Source organism: Sinohyriopsis cumingii, unplaced genomic scaffold (genome assembly GCF_028554795.1).
Source record: "Sinohyriopsis cumingii isolate HCF-2022 unplaced genomic scaffold, ASM2855479v2 utg000379l, whole genome shotgun sequence".
Taxonomy (NCBI): domain Eukaryota; kingdom Metazoa; phylum Mollusca; class Bivalvia; order Unionida; family Unionidae; genus Sinohyriopsis; species Sinohyriopsis cumingii.
The window spans coordinates 2,372,980-2,391,352 of record NW_028315894.1 but is presented as its reverse complement, the minus strand read 5'-3'; the positions used below and the strand labels follow the sequence as shown (position 1 = coordinate 2,391,352).

At 37.0% G+C, this 18,373-nt stretch overlaps 1 protein-coding gene across 13 annotated transcripts in view; it reads left to right on the top strand.

Moving 5' to 3' along the window:
- Nucleotides 1-18,373, top strand: part of LOC149774226 (uncharacterized) — a 91,976-nt gene that overhangs the window by 61,777 nt on the left and 11,826 nt on the right. Inside the window, exon 8 of one of the 13 annotated variants that reach the window (XM_089945673.1) lies at nt 1,647-2,593. The exons of the other annotated variants lie outside the window; for them this stretch is intronic. Within the exon in view, the coding sequence (XP_089801799.1) occupies nt 1,647-1,720 (74 nt within the window). The 3' untranslated portion in view covers nt 1,721-2,593. Of the gene's footprint in view, nt 1-1,646; nt 2,594-18,373 lie in introns of those variants that run through there. 13 annotated transcript variants of the gene reach the window in all.

Here is an 18,373-nt window from a genome sequence, read left to right as displayed (position 1 = left end):
TAAAGGTTAAGTATAGCTTGCATAAAGGTTTAGATTTCCTCCATTTATATCTCTTGGCACTATTATCACGCTTCTTCCAGATGTCAGTCAGATTCTGTCTGGCACCTATATCTATATATTAAATTATTTGTTGTATAATTTTATGTGCAGAAGATAGAAGTAAATTCCAGATTAAACTGTATAATGATGATAACACAGTTATTTCTGTTTGCACTTGTATCATCACTTAATTTTGTATAAAAGTCAAGTCTATTTATACATTCACATGTGATAATCTCTGGCTCTGAATTGATATATCAAAAAAGGTGTTATTTCCTGTTTCATCTTTATGTCAAATACACTGAAAATTGTTAATTAGGAGTATTGCCACTCATCTTGAATGTAGCGATAGCATGATATTAGTTTAACTAATAGCCAAAATAACGATTTTAGGAGAAACTAAATTTCAATATGCAGATGATTTATTATGAGATGGTTGTCATTGGCATGATTCTACCCACACCATGACCAACAGTTGCCATTGCTGCAAGACTACAGGTATCGCCTATCAGCAAACATGCATCTTGGTATTTTACAATCAATTCAATTCTCATGGTGACTTTTTCTTGTAGCTTTTATTCCGCTTCAGTTACTTTTTCACATTGTTAATATTGAGGGTCTATCATAGTTCTTCTATTAATAATACAGTCGTGTAGTACAATTGCATGACTGGCAGACCCTGATCATATTCACAACATGAAGGTGCAAGATTCACACTCATTACATTTAAAATCACACTGATTTTGTCAATACCTTTTACATCAATTTATCTTTGCCAAATAACTGTTTTCCGAACAAGTGCATCCTTGTTGAATAACAGCTGAGATCTTTCTTTTCTCAATTAAGTCGATGTTTGTGTAAAATATTCATTGGTGAACTTAAGTCGGGTGGATACAGTGGTGCATGCCATTATAGAAACAATTCCAGAGTGTTTTTGCATCTGGCATATGAATGCTGCTGTTGTGTCACCATGTATACAACCAAATAGGTGCCAGGTCCTGTTGTCAAGTCCAGGTTGACAATACCAGTTTCAAATGTGCATGGCACCGTCAATGCAATTTCATTTTGCATAAAGAAAACATGAAAATGTTTGATTTAGCCATAGTGAGTAAATCAAGATTGGTCATTGGACGGGTGAACAGATGAATTTCTGCAACGGGGTAATTGAAGACCTCTGCCTGATGGTATTCAACTTGTTAATCGAAGGTCTTTTCCTTTTTTATATGACTATGAGAGCCATCCCAGTTGCAGTTCTGACAGCAAATGCCACAGCTGTTGCAACTACTGGAGCCATTGATGCTAACAACATGGGAATTGCTGCAAGGAATATAACTAATCCCACAGTCTTTTGAATTAGTGGCTTGGATAGTTTTAATGTCAGTGAAATATTGTTTTGTTTGGCCACATTAAGCTCAACGAGTTGTGTTTGGGTCAACCACATGATGACATTTCTGGTCAATATTGCTGAAAAAAGTTTTAGTGTGACCCTACGGTTGTTTTTTATTGCGTTTTTAGTTTCGTAAGATGATTTTCACTAAGGCTGACATTCACTTCATGATAGGACATTAATTAGATACGTAACAAGTTAATTTATGTATTTTCCACAGGTGCATTGATGACCCTTATTCGACCACCAGCTCCCTGCAGTAACATAATCTTTTCAGAAAACATCACAACATGACATTGTTAACCAGCAGTGCCAGCAACACCTTCCTGTACATGAAAATACATAAAGATGGACTGTCTAAAAACCTCCAAGTTTTCTGATGAAAAGTAATAAATCAGAAACAGTGTCTGACAGTCGTGTTGGGACATCTTAAGACCTGTGTCAGTGTTTTGATGCTGGTCCATAAACAACCATAGATTGTGATATGCATGTGCAATACAAGAAACGCCTGTTGCATAGTCAAGCCAAATTTCTTCATAAGGTTCTTGATGACCACTTCGCAACGAAACTTTAGTCACTCCTAAGGTGTCAAATACAATTTTTGTCATGCTCTTTGTCATTATCGCACTCTGTTAGTTGAAGCACCAAGAACACAACTTTTGTCGCAGCAAGACCATGTTGACTGCTTATTTGCTATGATAACTGCCTGAGCAGCAGAGAGGGTGAACAGACCATAGAATTCCGACAAAACAAATAAAACAAACAAATAAATCATCTCGTAGAAAGGTCAAGATTTTACAAATGAACTTTCCTTGAGATGTTTATTTTTGCAATGACCGATTGTACTAATAAAACCTCAGTTCGAAATAGTATCTGAAAAAATAAAGTACTCTACGTGTTTATTTATTTCTTGTTTATTTTTTTGACGACCAACGTTGGTAGGTACCCTCTCTGCTGCTCCCCCTGTTACCCAAATATTTTATCAATACCCACACGATATCTTGTTCTTGGATCATGTAAATTTATTGTTATAAATCCATGCGGGGTAGCTTGCGCTCGTGAGAAGAAATTTTTGAATTTAATTATATCCATGTCACCACCGCACCAAGTTTGATGAATATTTCGCAACGTGTGTGTGTCTACGCCATTAAACACAACTAAAATGTTGCAGTTGTCTCTGATCACTTTTGGTATTTGTGTATATCGTTGAGTAACATAGATCACGTCTGTATTTTTGTGTCTACCTCGGGAAAATATTCTGGCTGGATTTGATTGTTTATCTAGCATCACATCGTCGTATACAACTAAATTATTAATAAATCCGTCTATGGAATCTACGGATGGTGCTTCACCAATATCGGTTATAAACTCTATAACATCATTATCTTCATCCAGTAATCGCGCGTTTTCATTGAAATCTTTAAGTACATCATAACATCGTTGATCATCAACGGATGGTGCTACTAAATACAACTTATCCCATTTCAACCATCTCATTATCAGATTAAGTAATAATTGCGTCTTACCCGATCCAGATGGTCCTATGATAATCATTCTGATGGAGTTCGGTAGCGCAGGATGATGCTTAACTGGCTCTCGCTGCCGAGTTGCTGAGAAATCAATTATATCCATATATATTATAACATGAATTTATATTGTTTACGCTGTAAAGTTAAAACTCCAACTATTGATTTAGCTACAGTTACAACAAAAAACAAAAAAATAGCGTACGGTGGAAAATGTTCTATGTGCTGTAGAAAGAAATTTTCGTTTTTACCTAATAAGCGCGGTGGTGATATTGCTAATTTGATGTCAAAGTTTCCAGGTGCTCCATGGGCTAAATACAGCGGAGAAAAACATCTACCAGGATATGATTATTGCGGTCCTGGTACTCGACTCGATATCAGGCTCGATAATCAAGATCAACCAAAACCAGGCGAGGAACCAATAAATGCTATTGATCGAGCTTGTCATGCTCATGATGTAGCTTATAAAAGTAAAAATCTACAAGATAGGCATATTGCAGATGTAAAATTAATTCATTCATTAAATTCTATAAAAAATAAAAATATTAGAGAATCATTAGCTAATTGGTTAGTAAGATCCTCGATGAAAGGTAAATTAGCGATTGGGGCTGGTAATTAATAATGGAATCAATTTATTATTCGCCGAGAGGATACTGGAGAGGCAAAGCAGCAATTGGTAAACTCGCTGATGCAGCATCGGTTAAACATTCTACTGCTAAAACGTGGTTATCTAAACAAGCAATATGGCAAATTTATCTACCACGTCCTAAACAAATTCAGTACGCGTATTTCGATGTCAGTGTTCCTAATGAAGTTCATCAAGCTGATATTCTGTTTTTACCGCATGATACTGTGCGTGGAAAAACGTACAAGTACGCGCTAACCGTATTGATGTTGCAAGTAGATATAAAGAAGCAGAGCCGCTATCAGCGAAAACATCATCTGAAGTAGCCGATGCGTTTGAACGAATTTATCAACGAGGTGGTGGACCACGAGGTGGTCTGCGATGGCCACAGCTACTACAGGTTGATCCTGGTAAGGAATTTCTTGGTCCAGTATCATCGTTGATGAAACGACATAATACCAAAATACGACGAGGTCATACTGCAATTCACCGTGATCAAGCAATTGTTGAGCGATTTAATCGAACACTTGCTGAACGGTTATTTGGATATCAATACGCGAGGGAATTTATTCAGGATAAAAGATCTCGCGAATGGGTGGCAAGATTACCAATCGTGATAGCTGCATTAAATAATGAGATCACACGAACAACCAACATGAAACCCATTAGCGCGGTCACAAAAATAAATATACCAGCACAACGAAAAGATGCTGGAAAACAAAAAATATTAGGTGATGTCACAGTCAGATATTTATATGAGCCTGGTGAACTTGAAGGTGGTAAAGCGAGAGCGACTGATCCTATTTGGAGTGTTACCACACACAAAATATCTACCGTGACAAGATCCACTGGAAGAAATGTAGGCGTTTCCAGACCTGCAATCTACAGATTAGATTCGGCCGCTCCTCAACGTGGATTTACACGTGAACAACTACAAATAATTCCCGCGGATACACAACTACCGCCGCGATCACTTCGGTGATTTCGATCACTTAACTAGCACTAGCGCCAAGGGTGCCAGCGCCTCTATGTCGATTACACTCAAGACAGGCTAACATGGTATTTTCTCGTGTATGACCGCGACTATTATCTTTTCTATCTACGGTAAATTGTCTTGAATCATTACTCGAATACCGCCATAACATTATACAATTACAACTGATGCAATGATTGTTCTGCTGCTGTTTTAACTCAATAATAAATTCAACATCAAGATCAAAGTCACGTTTATTTTTTTTGTCAGATTGTTTGTATCCGATTAATTTTTTTCTTGTTATATCATCATCGATGATGTTAAATTTATCAACGATTTCAGGAATTATGATTCTACGTAATTGAGATATATTTCTGACCCTCGATACCGCTAAATAAACTAAATTTGACCACTCGATGCGATCGTCTACAATCCAGACTCGTGTATCAGAAATAGTTAATCCCTGAGACGAGTGGATCGTCATAGCGTATCCCAACACCCATGGAGATTTGTCAGCGCGTAATGCATCTTCGACCACACTGATATCAACGGCGACAATATCATTTAATACGAGATTCTGTTTCCTTGACTCTGTCAAGGGTCCTGGAATATCAACATTAATATTCTGTTTTCGTGTATCTGATGGTCTATAACACAACGGTACGGGTAATTCTGAATATTGTTCTTTATGTAGTTGAAATAACTGTTGTTGTAAAGCGTCTCTGATTATTTTTCTACTTGCTACGATCAAATCGTTGGGTCTCCATGAGTTCAAAAAATCACTCATTGATGTCTCTGAGATCACTCCACGTATTATTTCACACTGAATTTTGTTTGATTGTAATCTGATTAATTTTTTAAACTCCTTCAAATTTGCATCAAGAGCTCTATGATCATCATCTATTTCTTCGTAATAATCAACGAAATTTTTAACCAATCATGTGGAGATGGTCCAACAAAAGGCGGCGGTTGACCATGATCGCCACACATTATTATGGCGGTATTTTTCGTCAACAACCAATCAAGAAACGTTTTTAATGTATCCAATGAGACCGTGCATATCTCATCCCAAATAATTATTTTAGGTATATATTTTTCTCCCATCCGTTCAGGAGTCCATGTATCTCCGCGCCATCGGAAGAAACTATGATACGTGCACGATTGTACTTGCCGCTGTTTCATCTCACGTGCAAGTCTATGTGTGGGTGTCAGCACAATTATATCTGAATTTCTAAAAACATTAATCGTTCGAGTTGTTTTGCCGCATCCACCAGGTCCATTGAGATATACTGTCTTATATCTGGTTATTGGATCACTCAACGATGGTGCTTTCGACATTTCTGATATTTTATTACCCTCACGATAAAAATCTCTCACTGGAACATCTGCTGATTCTACATAATTGTGTAATAGTTATTTTTTTATTCTCCACGAACCCCATCGTTCATCATTACTTGTAAATTTCATAACAGGTTCTAAATATTTACTTGAAATATAAAACGAATCTGTTGCGACTCTGACTGCGGTCTCAGGAAATCTATTAATCATCGATAATAAATTTATAGAAACATAAGCCAACATGGAAGATCTTAGATGAGTATATTGCGGGGATACGTCATTTATGTAACTAACGATCGTACCTAATTTTGTTCCGTCGGATAAATAAACACTCTCTCGATTTACAAATGTATTTTTCGCCGTTGTATCAGCGATTATAAAATCGTACTCGGCATCATCTAAAATTAATCGTGCGTGATGTCTTTTATAATCATATGCACCACCTTGAGTAAATTTACCTATAATTTTTCTACCGAGATCTTTTGCGGTTTTGAGTTTATTAGGAATATCATCTTCGGAAATATCAGGATATTTTTCCTTAAACTCGCTAATAACTTCAGAATCTGACATGGGCAACCAAACTTTGGTCTGTGCATGATATGATATAATTGCCTCACTGACCACCAACGATGTCAGTATCATACAATCTAGCATATATCGCAACAAAACTATAGGTGCCCAACGTTTTTCACAAAAATGTCTACCAAACCAAACATAACAAATCTTGTGAAGATTTTCGTTAAACTCGAACGACTCAATACAGGCGAATCCAGTCAGATCAAAATCAGGTAATGGTCCATTAATTGCCACTCGCGTCATCTCGTTTGTAGGGTGACCAAATCTTTCAAAGTACGTAGAACAATCTCCGTATCCCAGAAAACTTCCTGGATAACATGCAACCATATCAACCGAAATAACATCATTGTAATTGTATTTGGTATTCCATAATCCGCCATGTCCATATTCGACGCAACTTGCGCGTACGTCCTCGAGTAAATCAAATCGTGTTGGTTTCCATGAATTTCGTTCTCTGGCGAAATGAGCCGCAACAGATGGAACGGTAAAACAATTAGTTAGTAATTTGTCAGTATTTTCCGCGTGCTTGCACTGTAAAAACGTCGCGAGATTTTTCATCTCGTCATGGAGGGATTCTGTGCGATATATTTCACCGTTCGGTTTGACAAACTGATCAAATTCACCCTCCTCATTACTTTTAAATAACCATACCGATACAGGATCGGTTTTACTTATTTCGTTGATAAAATCAAACATACTATCTGCCACAGAATTATCTGCCCCCATATCTGTGTGATAAAATCTAACAGTTCGATCACGTGGAAATATTGTTACTGCGTTAGTCCATGCGTGCGCGTTATGATCGATAATATTTATTGGAGCTCCCTTCGATTTATATTTCGACTGGTACAGAATTTCTCCCGTTATTGTCGCCACAGTTATTGGAAATTTTAATATTTTTCCTAACTCAGCAACATCTTTTATTGTAGCACCGGTGTCCTTAACTGAATCAGCCCACGAGTTTATTTTTTCACGCCTTAAATCAGTTAATCCATTTCCACGCATCGCGTTTGTAAAGTGTTCTATTACTCGTTCAGCCACACAATTTAACCTTGAAAATTTCATCGGCGCTAGTTTATCAACGTTAGGTTTTTTATTTATCTCATAGATTCCATAAATAACCGCTGTTACAGGATACGCTCGTTCATAATACGGTTTATCAATACCTGTCAGTAGACCCGGTCTGGAATTTTTACTTAATATGATAGTTTTATTATTACCAAGGACAGGATCATATTTGTCACGGATAATCCAACTATCTGTTTCTGTTAATACAATAAATTTTACTCTGAAGAAATATTTTTGATTGCCCTCGTATTCAGCGATGTAGTTAATGATAGTTGCCGCTCGTTTGTCATTCATTGTAGCGTCCGTGACAAAGTCAGTGTTTCGTATAATCTTGAACGTTGACCATGTATGAGATGCACCATCCGTGTAAAATTCTTTCTTGGCGTCGTGAATTTTCGAGATCAAACTTTTATTTTTCGGATCAACCAGATCTCGTACTGGCAAGTCAGAAGATAATCTGTCAAGGTTGAATTTATACTTAACAGGCCTAGTTTGGGATAATCTCTCAAACTCGTTCATATAATTAAAACAAATATTTAAATAAAGAAAATTATATATATATATATATATACAATGTCTCAATGTAGATGGTTGATGATCGGCTCAGTAAATCGATGCAACAAATCCTGTAGAAAGGAATTTTGTTGGATGCACTCACAAAACATACGACGAGGAAGTCTAGGACCAATACCATGTCTACGGTGTGGTATTGGAGTGCGAGGAAAGACAGAATTATGTGGGAAGTGCGGCGGAAAACGGTTCAGAGAACTTAAAAGATATTATGACAAAAAAAATAATAGCGGTGAAAACGCTATAAAATCCGTGAGGGATTATATATCAAGATTTCAGACAAACAATGATTTAAACATATAATATTATTATAATGGAGCAAAATATATTTGTCCCACATCCTGTCATAACAAACTATGAATCAAATATTAATGGTATCATCAAACACTGCAAGTTAAAAAAACCAGTTGGCGTTGTTTCTAATACTGGCTATCTAAGGTTCACATGCGAGGGGGGGAAGAAACATTATTTGTGTCATAGATTTACATACGAGTGTCACAAGGGTTTGATCAATGACGGTCTTGTTATTGATCATATTGACGGGGATACTCAAAACAATAATTTATCCAACCTTCGTGTTGTCACATACAGCGAGAATAATACACGTGGAAATACAGGAAGATATAAGACAATCGGAAAGAGGGTGGTAATTTCCACAAACATAGAAACCGGCAAAGAAATTATGTTTCAGTCTATGAACGCGGCTGCGACATATTTTGATATTAACTCGCGTGTGGTAAAATACGTCGCAGATAATATAACCAGATCTACTTTCTCGAAAAAATATAAACAGAAAATTATCTTTAAGTATCAATAACTATCATCACCACATTATTAACTATCATCACCACATTATTAACTATCATCACCACATTGAATTAATTTTTTTAATTTATGTCACAGTAGGTCCTCCATACACTACTGAATTTTTGATTACATAAGGGGAGATTACTTTGTAATATATAGTTTTCTTCGTAGATGGTTGGTTTTTTATGATCGTAATTAGTCAGTTTAACTAATTACATCGTAACTAATTACATCGTAACTAATTACTCGTAGAAGTATTATTTATGGTTTTTAAATATTTCCCCATCATACAACACATGATAATGTTATTGATCCGTAGGAAGCTGTGTGTGAAACAGAAACCGTTGCTCATTGTAATCGACCTGCAGTTGTGTGTTCACTGAACTTACATTCTGGAAAGTTCTTTGACTGGTGCATTAATGCCACTGTTATTATTGATTCTCAGTCTACTTGGGAAACCTGCTACAAATACAGAAACTATTATTATTGATTCTCAGTCTACTTGGGAAACCCGCTACAAATACAGAAACTATTATTCAGAAACTGTTATAAATACAGAAACTGTTATTATTCAGAAACCGCTACAAATACAGAAACTGTTATTATTCAGAAACCGCTACAAATACAGAAACTGTTATTATTCAGAAACCGCTACAAATACAGAAACTGTTATTATTCAGAAACTGTTATAAATACAGAAACTGTTATGATTCAGAAACCGCTGTTTAGTGTAAATATTGGTTCCTTAGCTATATAGCTAACTATATATTAACTTCCAAAACATATGTTCGTAACAATGTTTGATAGCTCGATCAGTATGGTATTGGACTGTGATGCTCCCGGTCCAGGATCGAATCCCCATGGCTGACAATTTGTCGGTGGTGCGCATAATTGCGATTTTTATAATAGTGGGGGGAACCGCAAGAACCCACCCGCTCAGCAAATTCCCAACCACAATATTGACTTGTGGTTGATACCTATTTTTCGTATCACCCACTGGATTAATTATTATGGGTGGGTTTTTGCTGAGCGTACCTTAATTAAGTTATATGTTTGTGCTGTCCCTGAAACATCCCGACGAACTCGAAGGGGTTCTGGGATATTTTTTTTATTTTAAAGATTCATATATTATAAAATGAACCATGAAAATATCAATGATGTAATTGTTGCTATTAAAAAATTGAAAAAAGATGGAATTAATATATCTGATGAACTTAATCCTGAAAAAATAGTTTCTGACTTTGAGATTTTACAAGAACGTAAAACCATGGGGACACACACACTATCATCTGAATACAGGCTCATGAAACGGATTCAATCGGCAATGTTTCAGTCGCTAGCTACCGTAGAAGATGATCATGTGAAGGAGTTCGTTCCTCTTTCTACCGCCGTAGAAAGAATTAAGTCGTTATTATCCCACGAGTATGAGGCAAAGAAAACGATTAGTACTCGCATAAGACTATTAAGAAAAATAATGTCAGATCGTGAAACGATCCAAAGTAGTAATTTTGAAGATGACTGAGATCTTTGATCAGAAATATTATTTCTGAATTTGATGGGTTAGTAATTTGTTTTTTTTTACTGAAATTTAACAAATTTGTACAAATTTCTTAATTTCGACTACCATTTACCCCATCAAAAGCATAAAATTGTACAAATTTCTTAATTTGAGTACCATTTACCCCATCAAAAACATAAAATTGTACAAATTTCTTAATTTTGACTACCATTTACCCCATCAAAAGCATAAAATTGTACAAATTTCTTAATTTTACAAATTATTTATTTCTGAATTAATTTATTTATTTACTGAGGATTTATTTTTTTTTTACTAAAATCAAGAAAAATGCACGAACTACTTGATTCTGACGGGGTAGTTGGTAGTCAAAATCAAAGAAAAATGCACGAACTACTTGATTTCTGACGGGGTAGTTGGTAGTCAAAATCAGGAAAATTGAGCAATTTCGTTGTATTTTAGTAAAAAAAATAAAAATCAGTAAAAATAATATTATTAATAAATAAAATTAATTTATAATAAATAAAATTTATTAGGAACAATTTGACAAGGTTAGAACTTTCTTGATTTTGACGGGGTAGTTGGTAGTCAAAATCAAGTAGTTCGTGCATTTTTATGTTTCTGAGGGGGTAGTTGGTAGTCAAAATCAAGTAATTTGTACAATTTCAGTAAAAATCAGGAAAATTAATAAATATTATTTTTTTTGTGATAGAAATTTTAATTTTACTTTCATCGACTAGCTTTTTTAGTTGCCTGGGCCGATTAATTTGTACCAAACACAAATTTGTGCCAGTAATAATAAAAAATTTTTTAAGTTGATCGAATTTGATTCTGATCTCTGTTACAAATGTTCTTCTAACTGTTAAGAAATCCTCGCGTGTAAAACCCCTCCATTACATAAAGATCTACGATAAAGTCTTACGACAAAAGTCCTTAGACAGAAATCCTTACGACGGAAGTCTTTACGACTTTACATACAGATTTATTACAAGCTCTTCTTCACGTATGTCAATTAAGCGATTAAGGTGGTCTGTGAGTTTAAAATTGATTCGCGTTAACATATTATTGTGACACCGTAAATACACAGGATTAGTTGGTTCTTGCACGATTAAATTTCCAGGGGGAACTTGTGGTGTGAACGTGTATAGGATGTATCCTTGTTGAGCCTGATTTGATCTTCCGAGATCTATTTGATAGCTGCCATCGATTACGTCACAAACCAGACTGACCGCGACCGTCGGTGTTATATTAACGATCCGCGGGGATACGTGTCTTCCGCCGCCGTGTGGATCATTATCATATCTGAGAACAGTTGGAGGTGGTGCTAGTTTTTTCCACGCATCGAGTATTTTAGGGAAGTTTTCGTCGATAAGATCGTTTAATAATTTTACTAGTTCTCCAGCATCAATCCCCGGTATTACAAATGTTGGTAATTGTTGTTTAGTTATTTTGTAATGATTGAGAAACCATGGTCCAGCTTTATAATTATCAATAATTTCATCACCGTGTCTAACCATGTTCACAATGATAGTTTTATTAACGTATCTAATATCTGATATGACCTGATTTAGATGTTTTTTCGTCTCAATGATTTTTTGTTTTACGTTATCGCTGTAGCTATCAGTAAAGAAATTTCGTAGTTTGTTGATTGATTGTTTAAATTCAAAATTAACAGGATCAGAATATGATTTAATAAATTCTTCATCTACGAGTGGATATACTCTAGCATCTGGATGATTACTACGTACATTATTTATTATTTTAGGAACGTCACCATCAGGAGTAATTGTAAACACGGAAAGACCACCGGTCTGGATCCATGGATATTTACCTCTATATTCAGGAACTGTCATAAATTTCCTTTCATCTGTGATAAAATCACCCCTCGTTGGTTCTGGTGGTCCTTCATACACCGGGGGAATTTCAGGCCATCCTAGCACTGATCTGATTGAAGATTGATAAATATCAACTGCATAATCAGGCGAGTTTATTTCAACCGTCGAGGACAACGTCGGCTCATGAACGTTTATTGATATTTTTAATTCTTTTCCTGTTATTGATTTTATTCTACGCGCAAATTCCTCACTGATCTCTTCAATCTCATAACTGCCGGTTGGTATTCCAACAACAACCCAGTCAGGTGTTCCATCGGGTTTGTTCTTGTTAGTAAATACAAGCGAATTATTTGCTGGTGTACCATTAAATGATTTTGATCTGATATTTGGCCAGCTGTAATATACTCGTAATTGTGCTAGTGCTATTTCTTTTACTGGAATTGCAGTAGGAAAATTAACACTAAATTCAGGATTAATTGAACTTACCGAGATCATCGTTATCTTTGGCGGAGTTGTGTTGGTCACGATCTGCTGGAGTAATTCTGTCATTATTGATACTTGTATCTTTAATACCTTCATCGTATATTTTGGTCATCATTGAAAATTCGAAATCAGATATAATTCCATCACTGAGACTCGCTGATAACAACGAGGATAATTTCGAGTATGCTACCGTCGCTGTATGTAATTTTATTTTGTAATCGGATAATTTTTCGTTCGTACAAGTACATATTTTTTTTGTGATGATACCAATCACACCTGCAATAGTTGTTGCTGCTGATATACAGATAGTTACAGCTACTGGTGCCATCGTTGTTAACGCTGATAATATTACACCGGTTCCAGCAACAACAGCGGATACTGAATAAACAATCACATCAACGATAACCAATCGTCGTCGATATTTTTTTACTTTTACTGTATATTGATCAACTTGATCTTTTAGCGCAGCCTGCCATTCACGCGCTTGATTGTATCTGTATTGTGCACCGTCCATATATATTTTTATGCAGTAACCAATTGAGGTGTTTCAGCTACAAATTCCAAACACCACCAGAAGGATGTTGCGGTTAATGTCTTATCATCTGCATCCAGGATAAATATTTCTTCGGTTCCGCTATTTAATACAACAGATACAACCCCGGAAAACCTGTCGGTGGAATGACGCCATGGAAACGTTGTAAATATTTTAAATTTTGCAGCACTAAACACAGATAGCCTGTACACGCCAGTGACTGTTGCGGTATATTTGATAGTATTATTTTGCTGCGACCATGTTGCAAATCCCGATGATACCGTGCATACGATGTTTGTAATATGCCCGGGAGTTATTCCAGCTGAAATTTTAATCAAATTTGTTTTGTTGATAATCTCAGGAATTCCCGCTACGATGTCTAGTTGTGTTCGTTTGATCGTGTCTAGGTTACTTTTGATATCAACGAGTTTCATGTCAATGACGGAAGGAGTTCCAAAGAACTTATTTATGGCATCATCGGTTTTCTGAAAATTTCTTCGAAGCCTTGTAAAACCGGTTACGTGAACGTCATACTCGGCCCGCAGCGTGGATAGTTTTCCATCCACGTCGTCGACGTATAGTTTGTTTGCGACGTCGTTGTCAGATTTTGGAGCTGTTACAGCTACTATTTTGTTCCCGCTCATGCTAAGTTCACCTGTCATCGTGTCACCGGTGTTTCTCACGCGATTAGCAACACTTTTTGCAATTTCATCTCTGATGGTTTTAAGTGACATACTTGAATCTCTGATTCTACCACCGTCAGTAAACACGGGAATATTATCCGTAACTGCACCAAGTACTCGCCGGACTATATCATTCCATTTGATATTGCTGGTTTTTAGTTTACCATATCGATCCTGAAAAAAAACAACTTCATCTGGGTCAACTCCAGCAAGGTTCATGATATCAGCGAGGTCATCTTTAGTCGCATACTTTGACAGATCAACGTCGGATTTTATTTTCTTACTAGTAGAAGATCTTCCGTAAATATCAACCATTATAATAAGATCCGTTGTTTAAAATGCTTTACGCGCAACAAATCGGTTGCTTGTATAATCGTGCACGACTTTATGTGGCGGCCTGGATGATTTTGATATAGCGTCGAGTACATTAATTACTTCACGGCCGCATATTGGCGGATCTGTCATTGTTTGTGTGGGTAGCGTTGAATACCAAACTTTGGAACCTCTGGTTGTTGCGTGGAGTGGTGCGACATACTTGATAAATTCAATAGGTGGAGCTAACCCGTACGAATCAAAATAAACAATTCCACGCGGATCAATCGCGTATGATACCCAATGAGTACCAGGTCCGGAACGTTTGTCAAGATTAATAATACCTGTTTCTAGTTTGTTTGGTTGTTTCGGTAATTGATCTCGCATAAAAACACCTCTAAAGGCAGATATTTTTAATTTTTTAGCAGCATCAAGTAAATCAAAATTTGATGCTGGAACGTTTAACGAAATGATCCTGGAAGCCTTAGGCCTCTCCCCCAACGAGATCCCGGTAATCTTAGACCGCGTCCCTTTTTTTTGTATCCCCGCCCTGTTGCTTTCTTTAGTGCCATTCCAGCGGCTGTTCCAACAGCACCTAACGCGGCCGCTTTTGCTACGGCTGGAGCAGCCGCAGCTATTAATGCCGGAATGGCCGCAAGTAGTGGAAATATACCACCCGTTTTAACCATGTCTTTGATGGCGCTCGGGGAGAGATGGAATTGAACTCCAGTTTTTGATTCTAGGGCTTTATTGAAATGTTTAATCTGATTATTTGTCAACGATAATTTGTTTGGACCACCACTAATATGATCTCGTTTTAGTGATATTTTAGTTCCGCATTTGTTGGCGGTTTTTGATTGAAGCTTTTTTACCTGACCGGGGGTCAGAGTAACATTAACATGACTGTACGACATTTTTATATAAATAATATTTTTCTAAATAACACGATTAAAGATTTTCCACCGGTGCATCAACAACCCTCATTCGACCACTGCCACCTTCAAGTAACATGGCCTTGTCGCTAAGTATGACCGCGATCGCTCTGTAATCAACACCAGCAGTATTTAATGTTGCTTTGAGATGTATATCAACGACAGATTGTTTTGATAGATCAAGATGTTCTAATGAAAAATAATAAATCGGGTACAATTTTTTAAAATCTAGTTGTGATATTTGCAACCCGGTATCAACATTTTGATCACGTCCCATAAATGACATCAAACGATGATATGCACGTCCTATGTGATTTAATGCATAATTTAGTTGTACATTTTCTGTTGGTTCCTGTTGTCCGTTTATCCGTAAAGAAATATCTGTGAGACCTAGTTGGTCAAATATCATATGAGAGTGAACTTGTGAGTTTAAACGATCAGTTCTCTGAAAAGCAATAAAAATATGTCGTGGTGCAGAAACACCCTGTTGTGATGCTATATGCCATGTAAACTGACCGTTAACGTTAGTTTGCATACTGTCTGTGCTTGTTGTTAACCATGACAACAAGGATTTACCACCTGCATCCATGAAAGAAATTAATCGCAGTTCTTCTGCGATCGTTGGAGTCATTACCGGCATCCACAATGAAAGTTTCGATAATATTACTTTACCAGCATCACCAGCGGGTCTCCACAGAGCATCATTATCATCGTTCTTTGTTACAAGAACAACCGTGTGTCTAGCTCCAAAAATAACCTTTTTAACATTCCTGCAAAATCCAAAAATATGCGATAGTGGAATTGTACATGAAAAACCTCTATTGCCTCCTAGCAACATATTTCTACGTGCTGCAAATCCCAAGTTGAAATTTTCGCCAGAACCATGAACTACTGGCCACACGTCAGCATCATTGTTATCGGCAAAATTTCTTGGTCGTCTTATATTATACGGATCACTTTCAGGGTTATTGGAGTTATCTTTCACAAACATCATTGTGGGACCTGCTGATCTTGTATAATCATCAGAATATCTCGCCAGACCAATTATTGTTGTAGCAACGTCGACATCATTCTGAATTGATTCAATATTTTTTCCATCAATCATATATGTGGCGCCACTAAATAATGCCATGATCCCGTTGTAGACAAAACCAATTTTTACTGGATCTAAGTAATTAGTATCATCCGTTTTTATAATTGTACCTTCTACCTCAAGAAAGGCATCAGCGGGTAAAAAGTATCTACTTGTGTCATGAACTTGTAGTTCAATTCTTCCACGTTGATCTGGTTGTTTTGCGTCATAGGAATAAAATTGATAATCACGTACAGATTCATCCTTAAGGACGGGTGCTTCCATGTCAAATGCTGTGTCGGATACGCGCTTGAACATTTTATTATAATTATTTTTCGTCTAACACGTTGATCACCGCCTTCGGGAAATTCCACCTCGGAAAGTTCCACCTCGGAAAGTTCCACTTCCGGATATCAAACTTGAGATATTATTTCCAGATTCACCGAGTCCTTGATCTGCTAACGCCGCTAGTTTTTGATCTGCAGCTTGATTTATTATTTTACTAACATCTGCAGGCATCACCTCAGTACTTGCCAGTTTCACCGGTGGTTGTTGTTTTCGTCGCAATAATCGTGCTAGTCTTTCTTTGATCGCCGAGAACGCCTTACCAGCAACATTGACAATTGCACCAGGAGCTTTATCACGAACAATATCAATAGCCTTCATCGATAATTGTTTTGCTACAGGTGCTACTTTGGGAGCTATCCTTGTAAATAATCCCTGAATAACATCACCAAGTCCATTTCCGTAAATAACACTATAGATTGGTAATCGTGAGTTTACCGCTCTGACCTGTGCGGGTTTGCGATGATTATCATGCACAATCATCTTATTTTATTTACCATTTATCTAATCGCGGTGACTAATCATCAACGAGCTCATCAATAAGTTCTCGGTAAACGCCGATATCCATGATACCACCTTGAAATAGTCGCCGACAAATATCAGCTGCTTCATTGGTTATTTCTGGTGAATTATTTCCGGCACGTTTTCCTCCTATGAGAACTTCTAACCGTGACACGTCATTGATGATATTATCAGGACATAAACCAGATCCTGTTTTAGGTTCATCTTGAGGTGTTTTAAATACTGATGGTTGCATTACCGGAGCAAGTACTTCAGCGGTGGCCGGGGGTGAGTCACCTTCTCGAAATCCATGTGGTGAACCTGTCGGTGTAAATGTCATTTTCGGTGCAGAAATTTTCTTCGAGGTGAGTAATTTAATTAGCTCTTTAGTCCTTTTAATTTCCGACTTCAACCTTTGCTGTGGCGAAGAAGATTGTTGTTGTTCTATTTGTTGCAGAGGTGGAGGAAGCTGATACTGGGAGGACTCTCCTTGTTCTAGTTGTTCCCGTCTCTCTCTATAAAGTCTTTTTACTTCTTCTTTAAGTGACCGCTCCGGTGGCCTAGTGGTTAGAGCGTCCGCCTCGGATGCGGGAGGTCGTGGGTTCGATCCCCGGCTGAGTCATACCAAAGACTTACAAAAATGGTACTAACAGCTGCCTCGCTTGGCGCTCAGCATTAAGAGGTTAGTGTTAGGACTGGTCGGCCCGGTGTCAGGATAATGTGACTGGGTGGGACATCATGCTACATGTCTGCGGCATGATGCCCCAGTGCTAGACATCACTATAAACTGCCACATTGCAGACATCGTAGCGATATGACTGAAAAATTGTTAAAGCTACGTTAAAAATCAAAATCACATCACACATCTTCTTTAAGTCTTTCGTATTCTAGACCTCTAGCTTGTTTTTTGTTGTAATATACGCGATATATCCATTTAATGAAATTATCATCATTTGTTTTTTCATGACGGGGTTTTAAAATACTAGATTTATTAGATATACTATTTAATATTGCTTCAGGTAATCTCTCTCTTTCAGTTTTTCTAATTTCCTCAACAACTCCTTCGTTAAATTTTGCAATTAATTCTACGTTTTCTCCTGCTGGTTTGGATTTAGATGCAAGTTTTTTTCTCACATCGGCGACTTCAGTACGAAGTTCTTCAATACCTTCAAGTATTTCCTCATCAACAGGTGGAGGTTGAGCTGCGGCTATGTCAATTGGAAGGTCTCGTAAAATCTTCTTTGTTTTTTTAG